This window comes from Hakea prostrata, chromosome 9 (assembly GCF_041222555.1).
Source record: "Hakea prostrata isolate BN-2017 chromosome 9, UWA_Hpros_2, whole genome shotgun sequence".
Taxonomy (NCBI): Eukaryota; Viridiplantae; Streptophyta; class Magnoliopsida; order Proteales; family Proteaceae; genus Hakea; species Hakea prostrata.
The window spans coordinates 22,999,727-23,015,557 of NC_142608.1; the positions used below are offsets into that span (position 1 = coordinate 22,999,727).

The window sequence follows — 15,831 nt, forward strand, 5'->3', positions numbered from 1 at the left end:
AGGCAAAGAAAAGATAGTGTCTTCTGGCTCAGGGCAGAAATTGCAGAAGGGGAGGGTGATAGACCAACTGATAAAGACTTAAAGAGGGACTGGGTAGGGAGGCAAATCTTACGGGTCTCCAATTTTATTTTTTTCCCATCTTAAATACTATGGCTTCATTTATTAATTCTTCAAATACTCAAACTTCATGGATAATCAAGCAGCTCATTAAAATGGATGATTTTATATGTAACTCACCCATGAAGAAGATCCATTAAGAGAAATGTAAAACTTGAATTGCAACACATTTGGCTCTGCTGGCTGCCATGAAATATTCAGTTGAGTGCTCTTACCTTTTGACTCTTAGATTCCATTGGGCACAAAATTCTTGTCCTCTCTCTTAACATGTATTGATTTTGAATAAAGTTTCAGATGGAAATAATTGCTAAAATTGAATTTTGTGGGGGTGACTATGGAAATGACTGATTTAATTTTTCTTTTACATGAATTAAGTCAAGAACAAAACCAGCTTCCTAACAAATAAAGATTGCATAAATATGATTCATACTGAAGGGTTATGTCCCGGTCAAACTTTATTTGGTGCGCACAAATGTTGTCAAATCGCTCTAAATGGAAATACTTTTTTAGATTAAACAATTTTTTTACCACTCTTTCGGCTTTTAACAATACTTAAACATATTAAAGTTAATGGAATTTTCAGATTTGAGAAAAACCCAACATTAAAACTTGAAGTTTTCAACTACGGCCGGGAAATCTAACCTTTTGTTCTTTAACTGAAAGGGGCGGGGAAACCTAAAAAAAACATTTAAAAAAAAAATATTTTTTTTTCACAATTTTCAAGTAGAGGCTTTTTCCTTAATTTTGAAGAATATCTTTAAATACATGAAATAATAATTATTCCATTTTTGTAAACAACGTCTGTCCTAGAAGGACATGTACGTCATGGAGTGTGATTTGCTGATGATTGGTTTGCTAGATGAGACGCCAATAAAAAAAAGTGAAATACAACGATGTTTCACACATAGTTGTCAAGGCGTCGCCTAGGCGTCGGCGTCCAAGCGGAATCGAAGGGCCTGAGGCGAGTGTCGCCTCAGGCTTACTCAATAAGGCGCTCGCCTCAGAGATAAGGCGTCGCCGAGTCGTCTCCGAGTCGTCTGAGGCGACGACTCGGACGCTATCTTACACAAGGCGACCGCTTTTCTAAATTTTAAAATTTGTAATTTATTTATTCCAGATCAAAGGTAAAAAATAATTTGAAAAGTAGATTCCAATCAGAAAGAATCTAAGGGGTGAATTGTTATATAGGTGTTACATATTATCATAACATTAAATTAATTAAACAAAAAAAAAAAAGAAAAAACGAGATACTCGTCGATCGAATCGAGCATTCGATCGAATCAAAGCCCTAACTCCTCTCTGCTCTCTGCTCTCTGCTACTCTCCCTCTCCCTCCTTACTCTCTTCGTCTCCGACTCCGACACAACCCCCGGAGACATCGGCGACACCGGCAACAGCCAGCATCATCACCGGCGACACCCAGCGTCACCGGCGACAGCCAAGTCTTCCCTACAACTCCATCTTCCTCAGCGTCAACGTGCTCATCTCATCATCCTAGCAAGCTCCTGACTCCTGAAGTCTAAATCAAATCGACCATTTATGTAGCTTGAAGCTGATGCTTACTACGGCCCTACTTCGTTATTTCTCTAGAGCTTGAGTAAAACGAGACAGACCCCAAAACCCTCTTCTCAGTTGGACTCTGATCTCTGATTTTTGTTTTTCATCAACCAAAACTCCACCATATCTCAGTTGCAGGCTTGCACCGAGTCAGCGACCAAGTTGCAGTAGATTCCGGTCACTCTGGTCACCATCTCCAGGCGACGGTAAGTCGCCAAAATGTTTTTTTTTCCCCCTTCTGCAACTAATCATTCATTTTTTTTCCCTAAATCCATCTTGCAACTGTTGCGATTGGCCGATTGCAGCCTTGCAACGAGTCAGGGACCAAGTTGCATAGCTTCCGGTCACTCTGGTCACCATCTCAGGCAACGGTAAGTTGCCGAAATGTTTTTTCTTTTTCCCCCTTCTGCAACTAATCATTAATTTTTTTTCCTAAATTCATTTTGGAACTGTTGCAACTGTTGCGATTGTAGCCTTGCAACGAGTCAGCAACAAGTTGCAGACTTGCAGTAGCTTCTGGTCACTCTGGTCACCACCTCAGGCGACGGTAAGTCGCCAAATTTTTTTTTTTTTTTCCGCGTTGTAGCTATGTTATATACTTATATAGTTAAACTAGTTATATGTCGTCCGTAGCTTTGTTCACCATTTCTATGAGTCTGTGACTTGCAAATTGCACCTGATTGCATAGTTCAGAGCTACTATTTGGATGTTCTCTACATTTTTTTATTTATTTGTAATGACTCTTCTTCGTTGAATTTGTTCCATCTCTGTTTCATCTACCTGATTGTATCATTGTAATGATTTTTTTCTTATCTGGTGTACGTGTGTCTCTGATTTTCTTTTGTTGTTTGGTTTTTTCTGATAGTTTAGCAACTTGGTACAGCTGATGAATTCTTTCCTTGCATAAGCTTCAGGGAGGTTTTTGTAGGTTTCTCTTAGATTTAAATGGTCCCTTTGCAATTTTTGAAATATATTTTTCAAGATCAGTTGATGTGAATCATGTGATGGACCACTAAAATGGCATTCAACCATAATTGTGATTAGTCTACTGATACTTGAAATTTATTTAGGACCTACTATGTGTGGTTTGTAGTATGTTGGATGACTTGAGGTAGGCTAAATGGCTAATATTAGTTTTTTTATTATATATAAGATATGTTTATAATGAATTAGTGCATGAGATGTACACTAAAACGCCTCGACCGCCTCAAAAGCGCCTCGGAGGGCGCCTCATCGACTCATCGCCCCAACTAGCTAAAACCGCCCTCGTCGCGTGACAACTATGGTTTCACAAAGACTCAATGTCAAATAGATGAATTGAAGAGGTATGTGCAGAATGTTGGGTGATTAACATATTCCTAAAGCTTGAAGGAAGTCCATATGACAGTTGCACAACCGGCTATGATATATGAAGTGGAATGAGCAGCTATGAAATTTCAAGTAGATAAACCCAGCAGCAAAGATGAGATGTTAGGATCAATTGATTAGGGAGAATAAAGTAAGAATGACCATACTAAAGCTGAGTTAAAGTTGCCCCAATACATTATAAGTTATATGAAAGCTATTTGAGCATTGAACTTTTGAAAGATTTTTTAAAAAAAAATTTTTTTTGGGATGCATCACTTTGGAGGATAGATCTGATGATCATGGTGGGAGATCTCGTGAAATGGGATATCTCACTCGAGATCTCGCCATATCTCGCCCTAGATCTTGCAATTTTTGCCCCATTTTTTGTGGATTTCAGCCAAAGTTTCACTTGCAACTACTCTTAGCACATCTACGACATCAAAGGAAGCTCAATCATCCTCTACTTATCTTATGAACTTATGCGCTAATAACTTATATAGAACTTCTAACGGTTGTATACTTTATCATTTTATTCTCGAAAGTCAAGATTGTAATACTCATATGGATGGAATCTTGATGACATTTAAGTTAGTTGATGTATTTGATACACTTGATTTTCATTTATATGCCTTGATGGTTTTATATTACATGTTATATAACCTTGCATTCTCTAATCCTACAACATTTCACTTTCACACTATGGGTAAACTTAGAAATCATACTTAGAGCTGTTTTCTCACAAATCAAAGGTCATTAGTGTGTTCAAAAGGCCTTAAATAGGCTAAATACCAAATTTTAGCCCAACTAGGACCCTAAAACCCGAGATGGGTTATCAAGTTGACGCCCAAAAAATGGCATATCTCGACCGAGATCTCGCCAAGATGGTCGAGATCTTGGTTTTTCATGGTATCGAGATCTTCTACCATGCTGATGATCAAAGGGCACACCTAGTGCACAAGGCTCCTATCATTGTGGATTCTAGGAGGGTCATAAAGTATGCAGCCCTAAACTTGCTTTCACATTAAGGCTATTTCCAGACTCAAACCCATTAGGTCACACTGGAACATAGCTGTCAAGGCATAGGTGTCTAGGCGCTTCAGCATTGCCTAGACACCAAGGTGCCTCCTTGTGGCTAAGTGAACTATTAAGTGTCGCCTTGATTTTTTTGGCACCCCCCGCCCCCTCGCATGCCAATATAGCCTAAATGTCTACAACTATGCAATTAACCAACCATAAGCATTACACCAAGGCCAAAGAAATGCATACTTTAAGTCTTGTCTCAAATATGGCTGAAGGTTTCAGTCATGGTGCAAATTTCAGTTGAAACTTAGGCAAGAACCGAAATCTCCATATTTCAACTAAAATTTCTATCGAAATTTGGTACTTTTTTTGAAATTTCGACATTAGGTTTTGGGCCTTGTATGACCTCCATTTCATCTGATTTCTTGCCTCTTATCTATTTAAAGCATAATAAACAATATAGAAATAGTATTTTGCCAAAAAAAACTGTTGAAAAGTTATCATTCAAGTATATTAACAAATGACTGGTTCTGACTAGTAAAAATTGTATTGCATACAAGCATAGAATCATCAACATACTTGAATTGTCAAATAAAATGGTTACATATACAACCATGGCTATCAAGGCGGCAAGGAGACCAAAGTGGTTAGGGCTCTACCTAGGCGATTAGGCGACAAAACGGTTGGGTTAAATTTTTTCAATACAACTACATTTAAACTGATAAGTTTCTATTATAAACTAAACAAACATTCATGAATCACATTCATTCAAAAAACAAAAGCATTCAGACTACTAAATTCGTACACGGCCTTGTAGAATAAAATTTGATTTACAAGAAAATAAAGAAGAAAAAAAATACTATGTACAAAATGTAAAAAAAGCGACCGCCTTGGCGTCTAGGCAACAATAAGGTGCACAATATGACAAAGTGGTAGCAATTAGGTGAAAAAGCGGCTTAAAAACTGCGTACAAAGAAAGCAGTGGCAAATAAGGCAGTTGAAAAACCATCTTACTACCTAGGCATGCTTTGGAAACCATATATATAAGTCAACAATATACAATGACCAACTAGATCAAGTGATGGTGTCTCAAATACATTAAGTTCAAACCCATATATCATGTATACATAAAATACTGAAAATACTTTTTAAAATAAAAATTAAAAAAGTAGAATAATCAAAAAATAAGTTTAACACACAATCATAATCATAGTCCTAGACTAGACATATATTAATTTCAAAGCAATACAAGATCATTCAAGGAATGAACAAAACAACAATATAAAAATGGGAAGTTTGGAACTATTAGGTATCGCTATTGTGGCTTAAGAGGTGTTTGAAGGCAATAGAGGAGAAAAATAGGTGTTGAAAGGCAAAGTTGTTGTGACAATTAGGTGAAAATAGGATAGAAATAAACAAAAACCAAGAAAAAACAAGTTGGAGCGACAAAACTCGCGAAATTTCGATATAAACTTTGTACTGGGACAAAATCCTAGCAGTTTTGTCTCATTTTTTGCAAATGCAGGCATTTCGACTGAAACTTCGTTTATTCCATGGTTTTAGTTGAAAATGACCGAATAGTTGTATTGATTTCAAGCTCGACCAAAATGAAACCTCAAGTTGAAACCCAATGATAAAAACTTAATATGAGAGAACACATATTTCAGTTTCAAGTCTATCCAAAACTAAGGCTAAACCCGAGATATCCATATTAGGTCTCACAAAACTTTGCCAAGATCTAACTAAGAAGAAACTGGTATTGAAGAAAAAAGTAACAAGTTTCAACTCATTTCAAATTCAATCGAAGTTTCGGGGGTTTCAACCATTTCAATTGAAGCCAGCACTTAAAATACTAAGTTTTGAATCTGTGAGTTACGCAGAACTCAGTTTCAATGGCCTCTATAGTTCTGAGGGTTTCACCTACTCACCCCTTTTTTTACTCCAAAACATGTATTTTTTCACTCAAAACCCTCCATTACTTTTAATCATACATGTATCTTGCTAGATTAAGGTGGATCAAAGATCATTTGAAGTTAGATATTGTGTGTTATTCCCTAAATTTCAATTTTTTGATAGTTGACCCATCAATGCTCTTGAGATCAATATGTTTAGTTTAGGAGCATGACCTATGAATCCATGCTATTAAGTTTTCCTTTGTAGTATTCCCAACACATTTTTTAATGTTTCTGGTTTTAAAAATTAATTAAAAATTAATTTCCATATTAATTTGTTTTGAAAAAAGTAGTGTCAAATCATTATATGTGAGATACCATAACTCGATCTACGCCATGATGGTCTCAAATTTTCCATACATTGCATATGTTGCACATTCAGAGAAGATGTTAAGATAGATGCAGTGGCATACACCTCTTGAGATGGACAACTCATGAGAGTGAAATATATGGCATAAAGCATGCATTTTACCCACTTAGAATAGAGCTACCTTGGGTTTTCTGACATATTTGCAGCTTTTAGGATTTTTGAAGTTTCTGAGATATTCAAGATTATTGGGTACGATACACGCAATCTTACACATAAAGAGGTCCAATGTAAATTCTCAATTGCAAATAGGGCCCAATTCTAAGTATGGTGGGCTATAAGTGAATCAAAATGCAAGCTTGGGCCAAATCAATCATTCCAAAGAGGGCAATTATGATCAATGGTTGAGATTAATTAGAATTTTACTTTTTTGAAAAATAAAAAAATCAAGTAGTGGAGATTGAGATTCCTTTTACTTATATGAGTCAGTCTCCTTATTCTTCCATATTATCCCAAGATTTTGTGGTATTTTATTTTGTTTTATTGTATCATAATTGTTTTATTTTATTTATTTCCATTCTTTCTCTCTTGCCACTTTCTACTTAGATTATTATTTTTTTTCCATTTTTTCTCTAACTCGCATTTCTCTCTCTTTTCATATTTACGCTCTCTTAATCTTTCCCACATCTCTGTGTCTTACCTCACACAAATCCACTTCCTTAAATAGATATATTATTTTTTATTCTCACCTTCTCTCTCTCTCTTTTCTTAGCCCTCTTTTGTCCAAGGAATCTAGGTGGCATTTTTTTTTCTTCGGTTCCTTTATTTCACTCAGTCCTTACTTAATTAGCCTCTCTCATTCCCCTTTCACATGTGTCAACTTTCTAATAGATTTTTATTTTTTTCCTCTTTGAATTAATATTCCTTTATAATATTATTATTTTCATATTTGCATTCCCTTCACCAACCCTTAGAAATACCACTCTCCTCCAAAACTTAGGTTACAAATTCCCTTCTCCTTAGTTTTTTGGTTTAGGTTTGCTCTTCCTTTGCATGCTTTGTGGACTTCAATTTTTAATTTCAATGTTTAGGCTTTCAACTTACATGTAATGTAATTAGTTGTTTCTAGTAGTTTGCTCCCTTCTGTTTATGCGAATGTAGTTTTAATTAGGTCTAGTAATTTTAGATTTAGTTCAGTCCAGATCTAGTTGTTAGGGTCGGTTGAATTTCAAATCGACCAATTGCTCTCGTTATTATAATATTTCAATGCAAGTAAGTTACCTTCATCAATAGTCTTCTCTCCCCCCTCCATTCCCACTACTATCTACCATTCCAGTTCTTAAATTAGGAATTTACTAAACTAGTGTTTCCCTCCCACCCCCCCCGGCGGGGTCCTTGATCAAAAATGCCTACAGTATTGGGTTAAGGTTATATTTCTCTATGTTGTTCTGTTCATTTATTGTTATGTTACTTCTTTTCAATGCCCTTGTACGGAGAAGTGATATAATCCATATCGAAGGAACTAGAAGAGCTAGGGGTAGACCTAAGATAACCTTAGGAGAAGTGGTGAGAAAGGATATGTATATCTTAGGCCTTGTATCTAGCATGGCCTCGAACAGAACTAATTGGAGGGCAAGAATCCATGTAGCCAACCCCATTTAGTTGGGACAAGGCTTATTGTTGTTGTTGTTGTTGTTCTTCCAAATTCAGCCATGACTCTTAAGAGCCTTATGGAGAGGAACTCATCAGTTCCTAACATAGAGAACTTCACCCAGGCTGGTGCTACAGAAGCAGCAGCAACACCAGGCAGTGGGGGAGGTGGTGAACTTGTTGATGCCTCCTTGGCCATCTCCACCAGACCCAATGCTCTGCCAATTAAACTGATCAGTGGTCTCACTGATCTCTCCAAGAACAAGGCAGAGCAACTAGCCAAATCCTCCAGGGTTTCATTACTAGTTCCAAGGATAAAATCACCACAAAAGACAAGACCACTTATCCAAACTCGAATTATTTTGACCGTTATCAGTGATCAAACTTCAGCATGAAGTAGTAATAAACAACCACCAAACAATCAACAGAAAGGTCATTTGTTGCAGTAAGTGTGCATACTTGAATTACACAGGGAACAAGATTTGATCTCTGCATTTCTGGAATTCCTTCAGCAGGCATTTCCTTCTCAAAGTACTCTTCTGTATAAAGTCTGATTGCAGGCCACCAACAAATACAAATAGGTAAGCCAACTGAAGGTTACTGACAAGAAGAATGATGTATTTATGTGCATCTAAAAAGTCACAGTACACTAAAAATTTAAAGTTAGACTATGCAGATATTATGGCATGGTAAAACAAAACTACAAATATTATACATTTACATTGAGCTATGCATGTTTTTCTCTTTTTTTTTTTTTTTTTTTTTTTTTTTTTTTTTTTTTTTGGGGGGGGGGGGGTTATTTAAAATTAAGCTTATAAATGTCTATCTCATCACTTATCCCATCCCAAGGTCATTTAAGATCCACCCCTGGCTCTTTTTGTTCCCATACTTGAACCAGATTATTCCTCCACATTGGAGCACCCAAAGGCCTCCATAGAACAATGCAATGCTACCTCAAACAACTTTTCCATGGCTTATCATGTATCAAGCTACTCCCAAGTTAGGCCTAATATGATCATCCCTCATTTTATAATTTCTAGTTTTATCACTCATCAATCTCAACATCCTCATTTATGCTACACATAGTTTATCCATATGATCATTCTTAGCTGCGGAATGCTGCACCTCATACATTTATTAAATGTACTGTGTTCTAGGACTGAATGATATGTAGAAAAGGTTCAAGAACTCGATCTTGATGGCCATCTCGGTGAGCCAAAAAACCAAGGTCTTGGCAAGATCTTGTCAAGATGGAGGAAAACACTCCTCCATCTCAACCGAACTTGGTGCGTTTTTGGGCTATCTTGGGGTTGGAAATCGATATTTAGCCTATTTTATGTCTTCTAAACACAGTGGTGCCCCTCAAATTATGAGATAAATGTCAGTTCCAAATTCCAATTAAACCCTCAGTTTGAAAACACCTACACTGAAGAAGCAAGAGACACAAATTAATAAAACATGAAGTAATCATGATTTACTTCATTTATCAATACATTAAGTTTTAACTCAAACAACTATATAATACTATACATCACACATCTTCACATGACAAATTTGAGACCACTAAGAATAGAGGACCCACCCCTATATTGGAATTTTTTCCAGGTTTCGCTTCCCATCTCATCTCGGCTTTTAGATAAAACAAGATAGCTCACAAGATCTAGGACCATGGTGTAGTCGTGTAGAATAGGTTAGATAAGAAAAAAGATACAATAGGATACACTGTACTAGCAACCCAGGGTCCAAAAGCCAAATTATCACTCTACTGCCCCCCCCCCCCCCCCCATTCTGATTATTTGAACAAATCATGCTAAAATAGAAAATCCATGAAGTTTAAGGATGGCCCCAACTAACATTTAAACCATTCCAAATTAGCATCATTCAGCATGACAAATATGCACTAGGCCCAGCATAAATCTATCAGTACATAATATTTGCACTATTTCAAATCGGGCTTATGGCCCAATAGTATTCTAGTAAGATATACCCAGACCTGGAACCTTGGACTTTTCATCTTCCTAGTGATGTGCCCCTCGGTTGAAAAGGATCAATTAGGGACCAATAAACCAGGATCTTGTATGAAATAGCCAATTCGACTAGGAATGTGGGGCCCATTTGAGGGACAGGGTTAGGTCAATCTTAAGGTTGGATGGTTTGCTTTAGTCATGTAGACAATGTGGAAGCTATCAATTGAAGTACGAGCTTTCGTAGAAGTGGCTTGAATGCTGATCTTGAATTTTGATGTTTCAAACAAATTAAAGGTTAGGTCTCAGGCTTTCAATTTTGAAAAAGAATCTTCGTGGAAAATTAAGGATTGGAGTTGCAGTTTTGTGCTGAGGTTTTAGATTGATTTCTAGTTGGGCTGTAGATTAAATTTGATCAAAGACTTGAACGGAGTTGATAGTTTGTGAGATATGTAAATTAGAGTTTCACAGGGAGAAATTCTTATAGTGGATGTTAGGGTTTTCAAGGAGGGAAAGGGCAGCAGCGAGGGTAAAGCATAGGTCGTGACGAGGAGATGCTATGGGATAAAATAGAATTGATTACAACGAGGGAATTGGAAGGTTTGGAGTGGTTAGGGTCTGTGGAAACAAAAAGTGAAAGCAGGAGCTACGGTTTGGGATATGGAGGTTTAGAAGCAGAATTAGGGGTAGGAAGAATGCAACTCATTGTTGAAGGGTAACAGAAGTTTTTCAATAAACCTTGAGATTGAAGTTGTTGTTCAACCATGCCAGACAGGAGCTCTGAATTGAAACCCCCAGCTTCCCACAGTCAAGGAGTCGACCTAATCATACACCAGTCCCACCTGAGTTTAGATCAAACCCTAAACTGAAACTCCAATGGACACAAAAGGCAGCAGCAGCGGCTGCTTGCAGAGAGAATTTCAAAAATCTGAAAGTTGAGTCCCCTCCCATGTCAGGCCTCAGTCTAGGTATTTAATTAAAATAAGAAACATATAGCAACAGACCTCCCCCCCCCCCCCCAAAAGGAAAATTGAAGGCCTCGGTAGCAGTAAGAAACATATAGCAACAGACTTCCCCCCCCCCAAAAAAAAAAAAAAAAAAAAAAAAAAACCCTGCAAGGAAAATTGTAGGCCTTGGTAGCAGTCTTAATTACAATACAAAAAAGTCCGTCATATTATCACTTCAATTGAACCAATGGATCAGACTATGATGTAGTCATCTCGATCCAGCACCAAATTCAGCCCTCACCAAGAATAAGCAAAGGGTTGGCTCATAGTACTAGGGCCTTTTGAGCCTTCCCTATGGATTACTACTATTACTATTTCTTCTTCATCTTGAGGCTGTAGATTTTTATATCCACATACCCCAGACTAAGCATGAGTGAAGATTTAAAAATTTTAAAACTATGGACCGTGCAAATGAACACCAAGAAATGAAGAATCCTAACAGAAACAAATCAAAGGAACGCATAAATTTATCTGGTCCACGCACCAACACAATGTGCTACGTCCACGAGCGAAGAACTTTCACTATGTGAGAAGAGGACTACAATGAAATCTCTCAACCAATTGCCAAAATGACGTTAAAAAAATTCTCATCCACACCTAAGAAAAAAAATCCCACATCTCACAAATGACCTAATAGATCACTGGGTACATATTTATAGATTTTGTTTGGTAAAAAGGTCGACTACTGGCCAAGCCCTCTACTCCATCATATATCTCAAGAGTCCAGTCATTCGGGTTGCCCACCAACGTATGTCAGTGCAGATCCATTTTTGAAGTCAGGTCAAGAATTTGAATCACACAACAGACTGCAACAGGTAACCCTGAGCCAGCTTGCAAGCATGCCTAGACAGGTCAATCGTATAACAGATCTGACCTGATGATACCCAAGATAATGTTAATAGTTGGATTAATAGCACCACAAGAAACATGCCATTAGAAGATAAAATTTTCTGCAATAAACACAAATCAGGTTAAGTTGTATTGATTATGATAACAGTTCAAGTCCTAGAGTCATTACAGCCCTGGGATATGGAAACATTACGCAAGCATGTCAAGTTGATGCATCTCATCACATAATCTCGGAATCAAGAGAGAGAGAGAGCCTTTTGGCTACACATAGGAACCAACAACACTCCATTATGTAGGTGATAACATGAAACACCTTGGTTGATATCATGCATAACCATGACTTTAATACAGTGATACACACAAACCACAATACCAGCATAGACATAAACTCCATACAGGGTTTTACTATGCCTTTCAAAATGCAAAAGATTTCAACACCAGCAAAGCAAGTGCATGATGATAAAATAAGTCTAGTTGAAGTACTGCAATACAAAAAAAAATCTCAAGTCATAATGTTTTAATAACCAAAAAAGGATATCACTAGTTGAAACATGAAGCATTTTAATATGAATTCGCCTTTTGTTAAATACCTATAACATTTCCCAGGGCGTACTCTTCCAGCTCTACCAGCCCTCTGTCTAGCAGATGCCTTAGATATTGGAGCCACTAATAAACTCTCAATATCTGAAATCTGTACAAAAAAGAAAGCTCAAATGAAATAAAGAATACGAAACCTACCATATACACTTCCAATTAATACCTCCTAACAAACTCAAAATAAAATGTACGTAAAACAATATATAAAAATGGACGGTTAATGAAAAGGGCTGTTTAGATATATATCCAGATTGTTAAAAGACCTGTGTAATGTGGTTAGCTTTAGTTAGTACTTTCCTTTCCTGTTATTTCATCATTGGGAGCAGATTTGTTAGGAATTTATTTTTCTTGTAAGATTCCCACACTGGGAAGATTTGGTTTGTTTTGTATTTGGTAAGTTTTCAGTATAAATAAAGCTCATGCTGTGTTCTTCAGACCTAAGTTAGTATTTCTTCAACTCTTCCAACATGGTATCAGAGTCAACTCTGATCCATCACTGAGCATCAACCCCTTCCTTCTCCACCTGGTTCTAACCTCAAAAAGAAAAAGAAAAAGAAGAAAAAGTCGCAAGAACTTCCACCATGTTCTGACTTACTGAGTTTTCTGACTAACATCGGTTTGGGTTTTTTTTTTACCTGCAACTCAATCTTCCGACCAAAACCCTTGCCTCCACCATAGCACCACCACAGCACCCATCCACCACAATCAAACATGCGACCAGAACATTGCCTCCACCATCGAACATTATTTCTCAGAAATCTGGGAAAATAGCCTTGCAGAACCCAACACAATAGCAGAGAACTCCAGTAGACCCATCAGGAACCACCACCTGACCTTTTACCTTTTTTCTCCATCACAGCTGTCGTCTGCAAGTCTGCAAACTGCACCTCCCAGAACACATTCACCGAATCCTTTCATTCCTTTTTTTTGTTTGAATCGCAAAACACTCTGCAATAGTTCCTGCAACCAGCAACAGCTTCTTCTTTTTTCTTTATAATCTGCAACTAACCATAACTTCCATCGCCTCAACACACTTAGGCAACCCATGGCTTCCATCGCCTCACCTTCCCCTTTGTTCTTTTCCCATTAAAACCGTCAACATCAACCATATGCGATAGGCTTAAGAGAATCATATTCTTCTTCTTATTCTTCATCTAAACACGGGGGGGGGGGGGGGGGAAGAAGAGAGAGATGAGAAGAAAAAAAAAGGAGGAAAAAACTTTTAGTAATGACTCGTTTTCAGTAATGAGTATTTTCTCCTACTTAAAATTTTTTAATCTGTGACTTGTTCCTGCAATGGCCTACATTGTCTCCTCCCCCACATCTGGTGCATCTGGCATGGAGTATCATCCTATTTCCTCATTTTCACAGGATTGGATTCTTCCCTTTTTCAAATAACCACTATTAATCTTAACGAGACCAATTATTTTCACTGGTCCAATTCTGTTTCTCTTGTGGTTTGTGCTCATGGTTTGACTGGCCATCTCCATGGACCCACTATTAAGCTTTCTTTTCCTGGTGTGACACAAGAAAAGTGGAAAACAGATGAATGCTTAGTTATGGGATTTTTCCTCAATTCCATTAAACCAAGTATTGTAGAAAGTTATCTTCTCCTCTCTGATGTTGCTACTATATGGAAGGTTGCCAAACAAAACTCCAAAGTTGGAAATGATACACAGTGTTTTGAGATTTGAAGAAAAATTCATCAGTCGAAACAGAAGGAGCTTACCCTGTCTCAATACTACAACACTCTTCGAGGCTTCTATGGCCGTTTTACTCCATCCTAGGTTGCAGATGTCGCAGCCTATCAGAAGTGTGTATTTTTTGGTGGGGCTGAATATTGAGTATGATCAGATTCATGCACATATTCTTGCACTGAAACATTTCCTTCTCTAGTGCAAGCCCATGCTATGGTTGACACTGAGGACAGTCGTTGAACGGCCACAATACGTGCTCAAACATCTGACATGTTTGCTTTAGTGGCTGGTTATGGCAACAATAAGACTAGTTCTGGCAATGCCTACACCCCAAAATAGTGCTAGAAGTTCGACGAACGTCAAACAAATTCTCATGAAAGAGGCAATGATGGAAATAGGGGCAATAATCAAGCATCTACAAACCAAGCTAGTTCTAACACCCTGAGTACTCTAGCACCTCTTTTTATAGACGAGTGCCAACACCTTCGCCAGTTGATGTCCAAACTTGACGTGTCTTCTCAAGCGCTGACTTCCAATGTAAGTGTAGCTTTTGCCACTATTCCCTTGGTGATCCACAATCATCCACAACTATTTTCAATTGTCATAGTGTCAATTTGACTTATCCCATTTGGATATCAACTCTGAGGCAACCGACCAGCGACCATATGACTGGTTCATCTTCATTTTTCTACTTCTTCATTTATTTCTTTTTCTTAAGATGTTCAAGCGACTGATGGATCTCTCTCCCCTATCTCTAGGAAGGGATCTATTATCTATTAGCCTCCTCTTACCTTGTCCAATGTCTTGCATACTTATGATATGCACTGCAACATAACCTTTTTTTCTTCTCACTATGTGTTTCAGGACCTAAAAATGCAGCGTATGATTTGCAACCGTAGACAGAAAGGGGGGCTCTACTTGTTGGATAGGTCTCCATCAGCCCTTTCTTTCTACAACCTTTAGTTTCCCTTCTCCTACACTTTTTGCTTTATTACAGTGGCATCGTCATCTTGGCCACGTTCCTTTACCTGTTTTGTCCAAGTTATTTCCTGATCTAATTAAAAGACGTAATTTGAATGATTTTTATTGGGAGGCCTGCAATTTGGCCAAACAAACTAGGCATGTTTACCATATATTAGACCATCATAGTAAAGTTCCTTTTACAGTTATTCACTCGCAGTGTGGGGTCCTTCCCGGACTATGTCTCTCTAGCCATAGGTGGTTTATCACATTTATTAACTATTGCACTATGACCACGTGGGTCTACTAACTTCACCAAAAGACTGATGTTTTCTCCTATTTCTAAAATTTTCATAATATGGTCAGGTCACAGTTTAAAGCCACAGTCAAAATCTTTCATACAGATAATGGGACTAAGTACTTGGGCAGTGCATTCTCTTCTTACTTTAGTTAACCATGGCATCATACACCAGACCAATTGTGCCGACACTCCATTTCAAAATGGATTTGCTGAACGCAAAAATAAACATCTACTTGAGGTAGCAGGTTCCCTAATGTTTATTATGCATGTGCCTCTTTGGTTTTGGGGTGATGTAGTTCTTACCGCAACTTATCTGATTAATTAAATGCCTTCCTGAGACTTAGACTAGCTCTGCCCCCTTAAGGCTCTTTTGGGAATGGCAGCCTTTACAGTTCCCCCTAAGCTTTTTAGGTACGTTGCCTTTGTCAGAAACCACCACTTTAATGGTAAGTTGGATCCTTATGAATTACGGTGCATTTCCTTAGGTTATCCTCCTACACAAAAGGG

The 15,831-nt window shown here is 37.7% G+C and overlaps 1 protein-coding gene across 1 annotated transcript in view; it reads right to left on the reverse strand.

Annotated features, from left to right (window-relative positions):
• LOC149005029 (putative pre-mRNA-splicing factor ATP-dependent RNA helicase DEAH9) overlaps positions 1-13,284 on the reverse strand; it is a 60,142-nt gene extending 46,858 nt beyond the window's left edge. The window contains exons 1-4 of the mRNA XM_089135779.1: positions 13,208-13,284; positions 13,002-13,125; positions 12,360-12,460; positions 8,409-8,499 (exon numbers count right to left, since the gene is read on the reverse strand). Coding sequence (XP_088991905.1) covers positions 8,409-8,499; positions 12,360-12,460; positions 13,002-13,125; positions 13,208-13,284 — 393 coding nt within the window. The remainder of the gene's footprint in view (positions 1-8,408; positions 8,500-12,359; positions 12,461-13,001; positions 13,126-13,207) is intronic.
• Between the last annotated feature and the right edge of the window lie 2,547 nt (positions 13,285-15,831).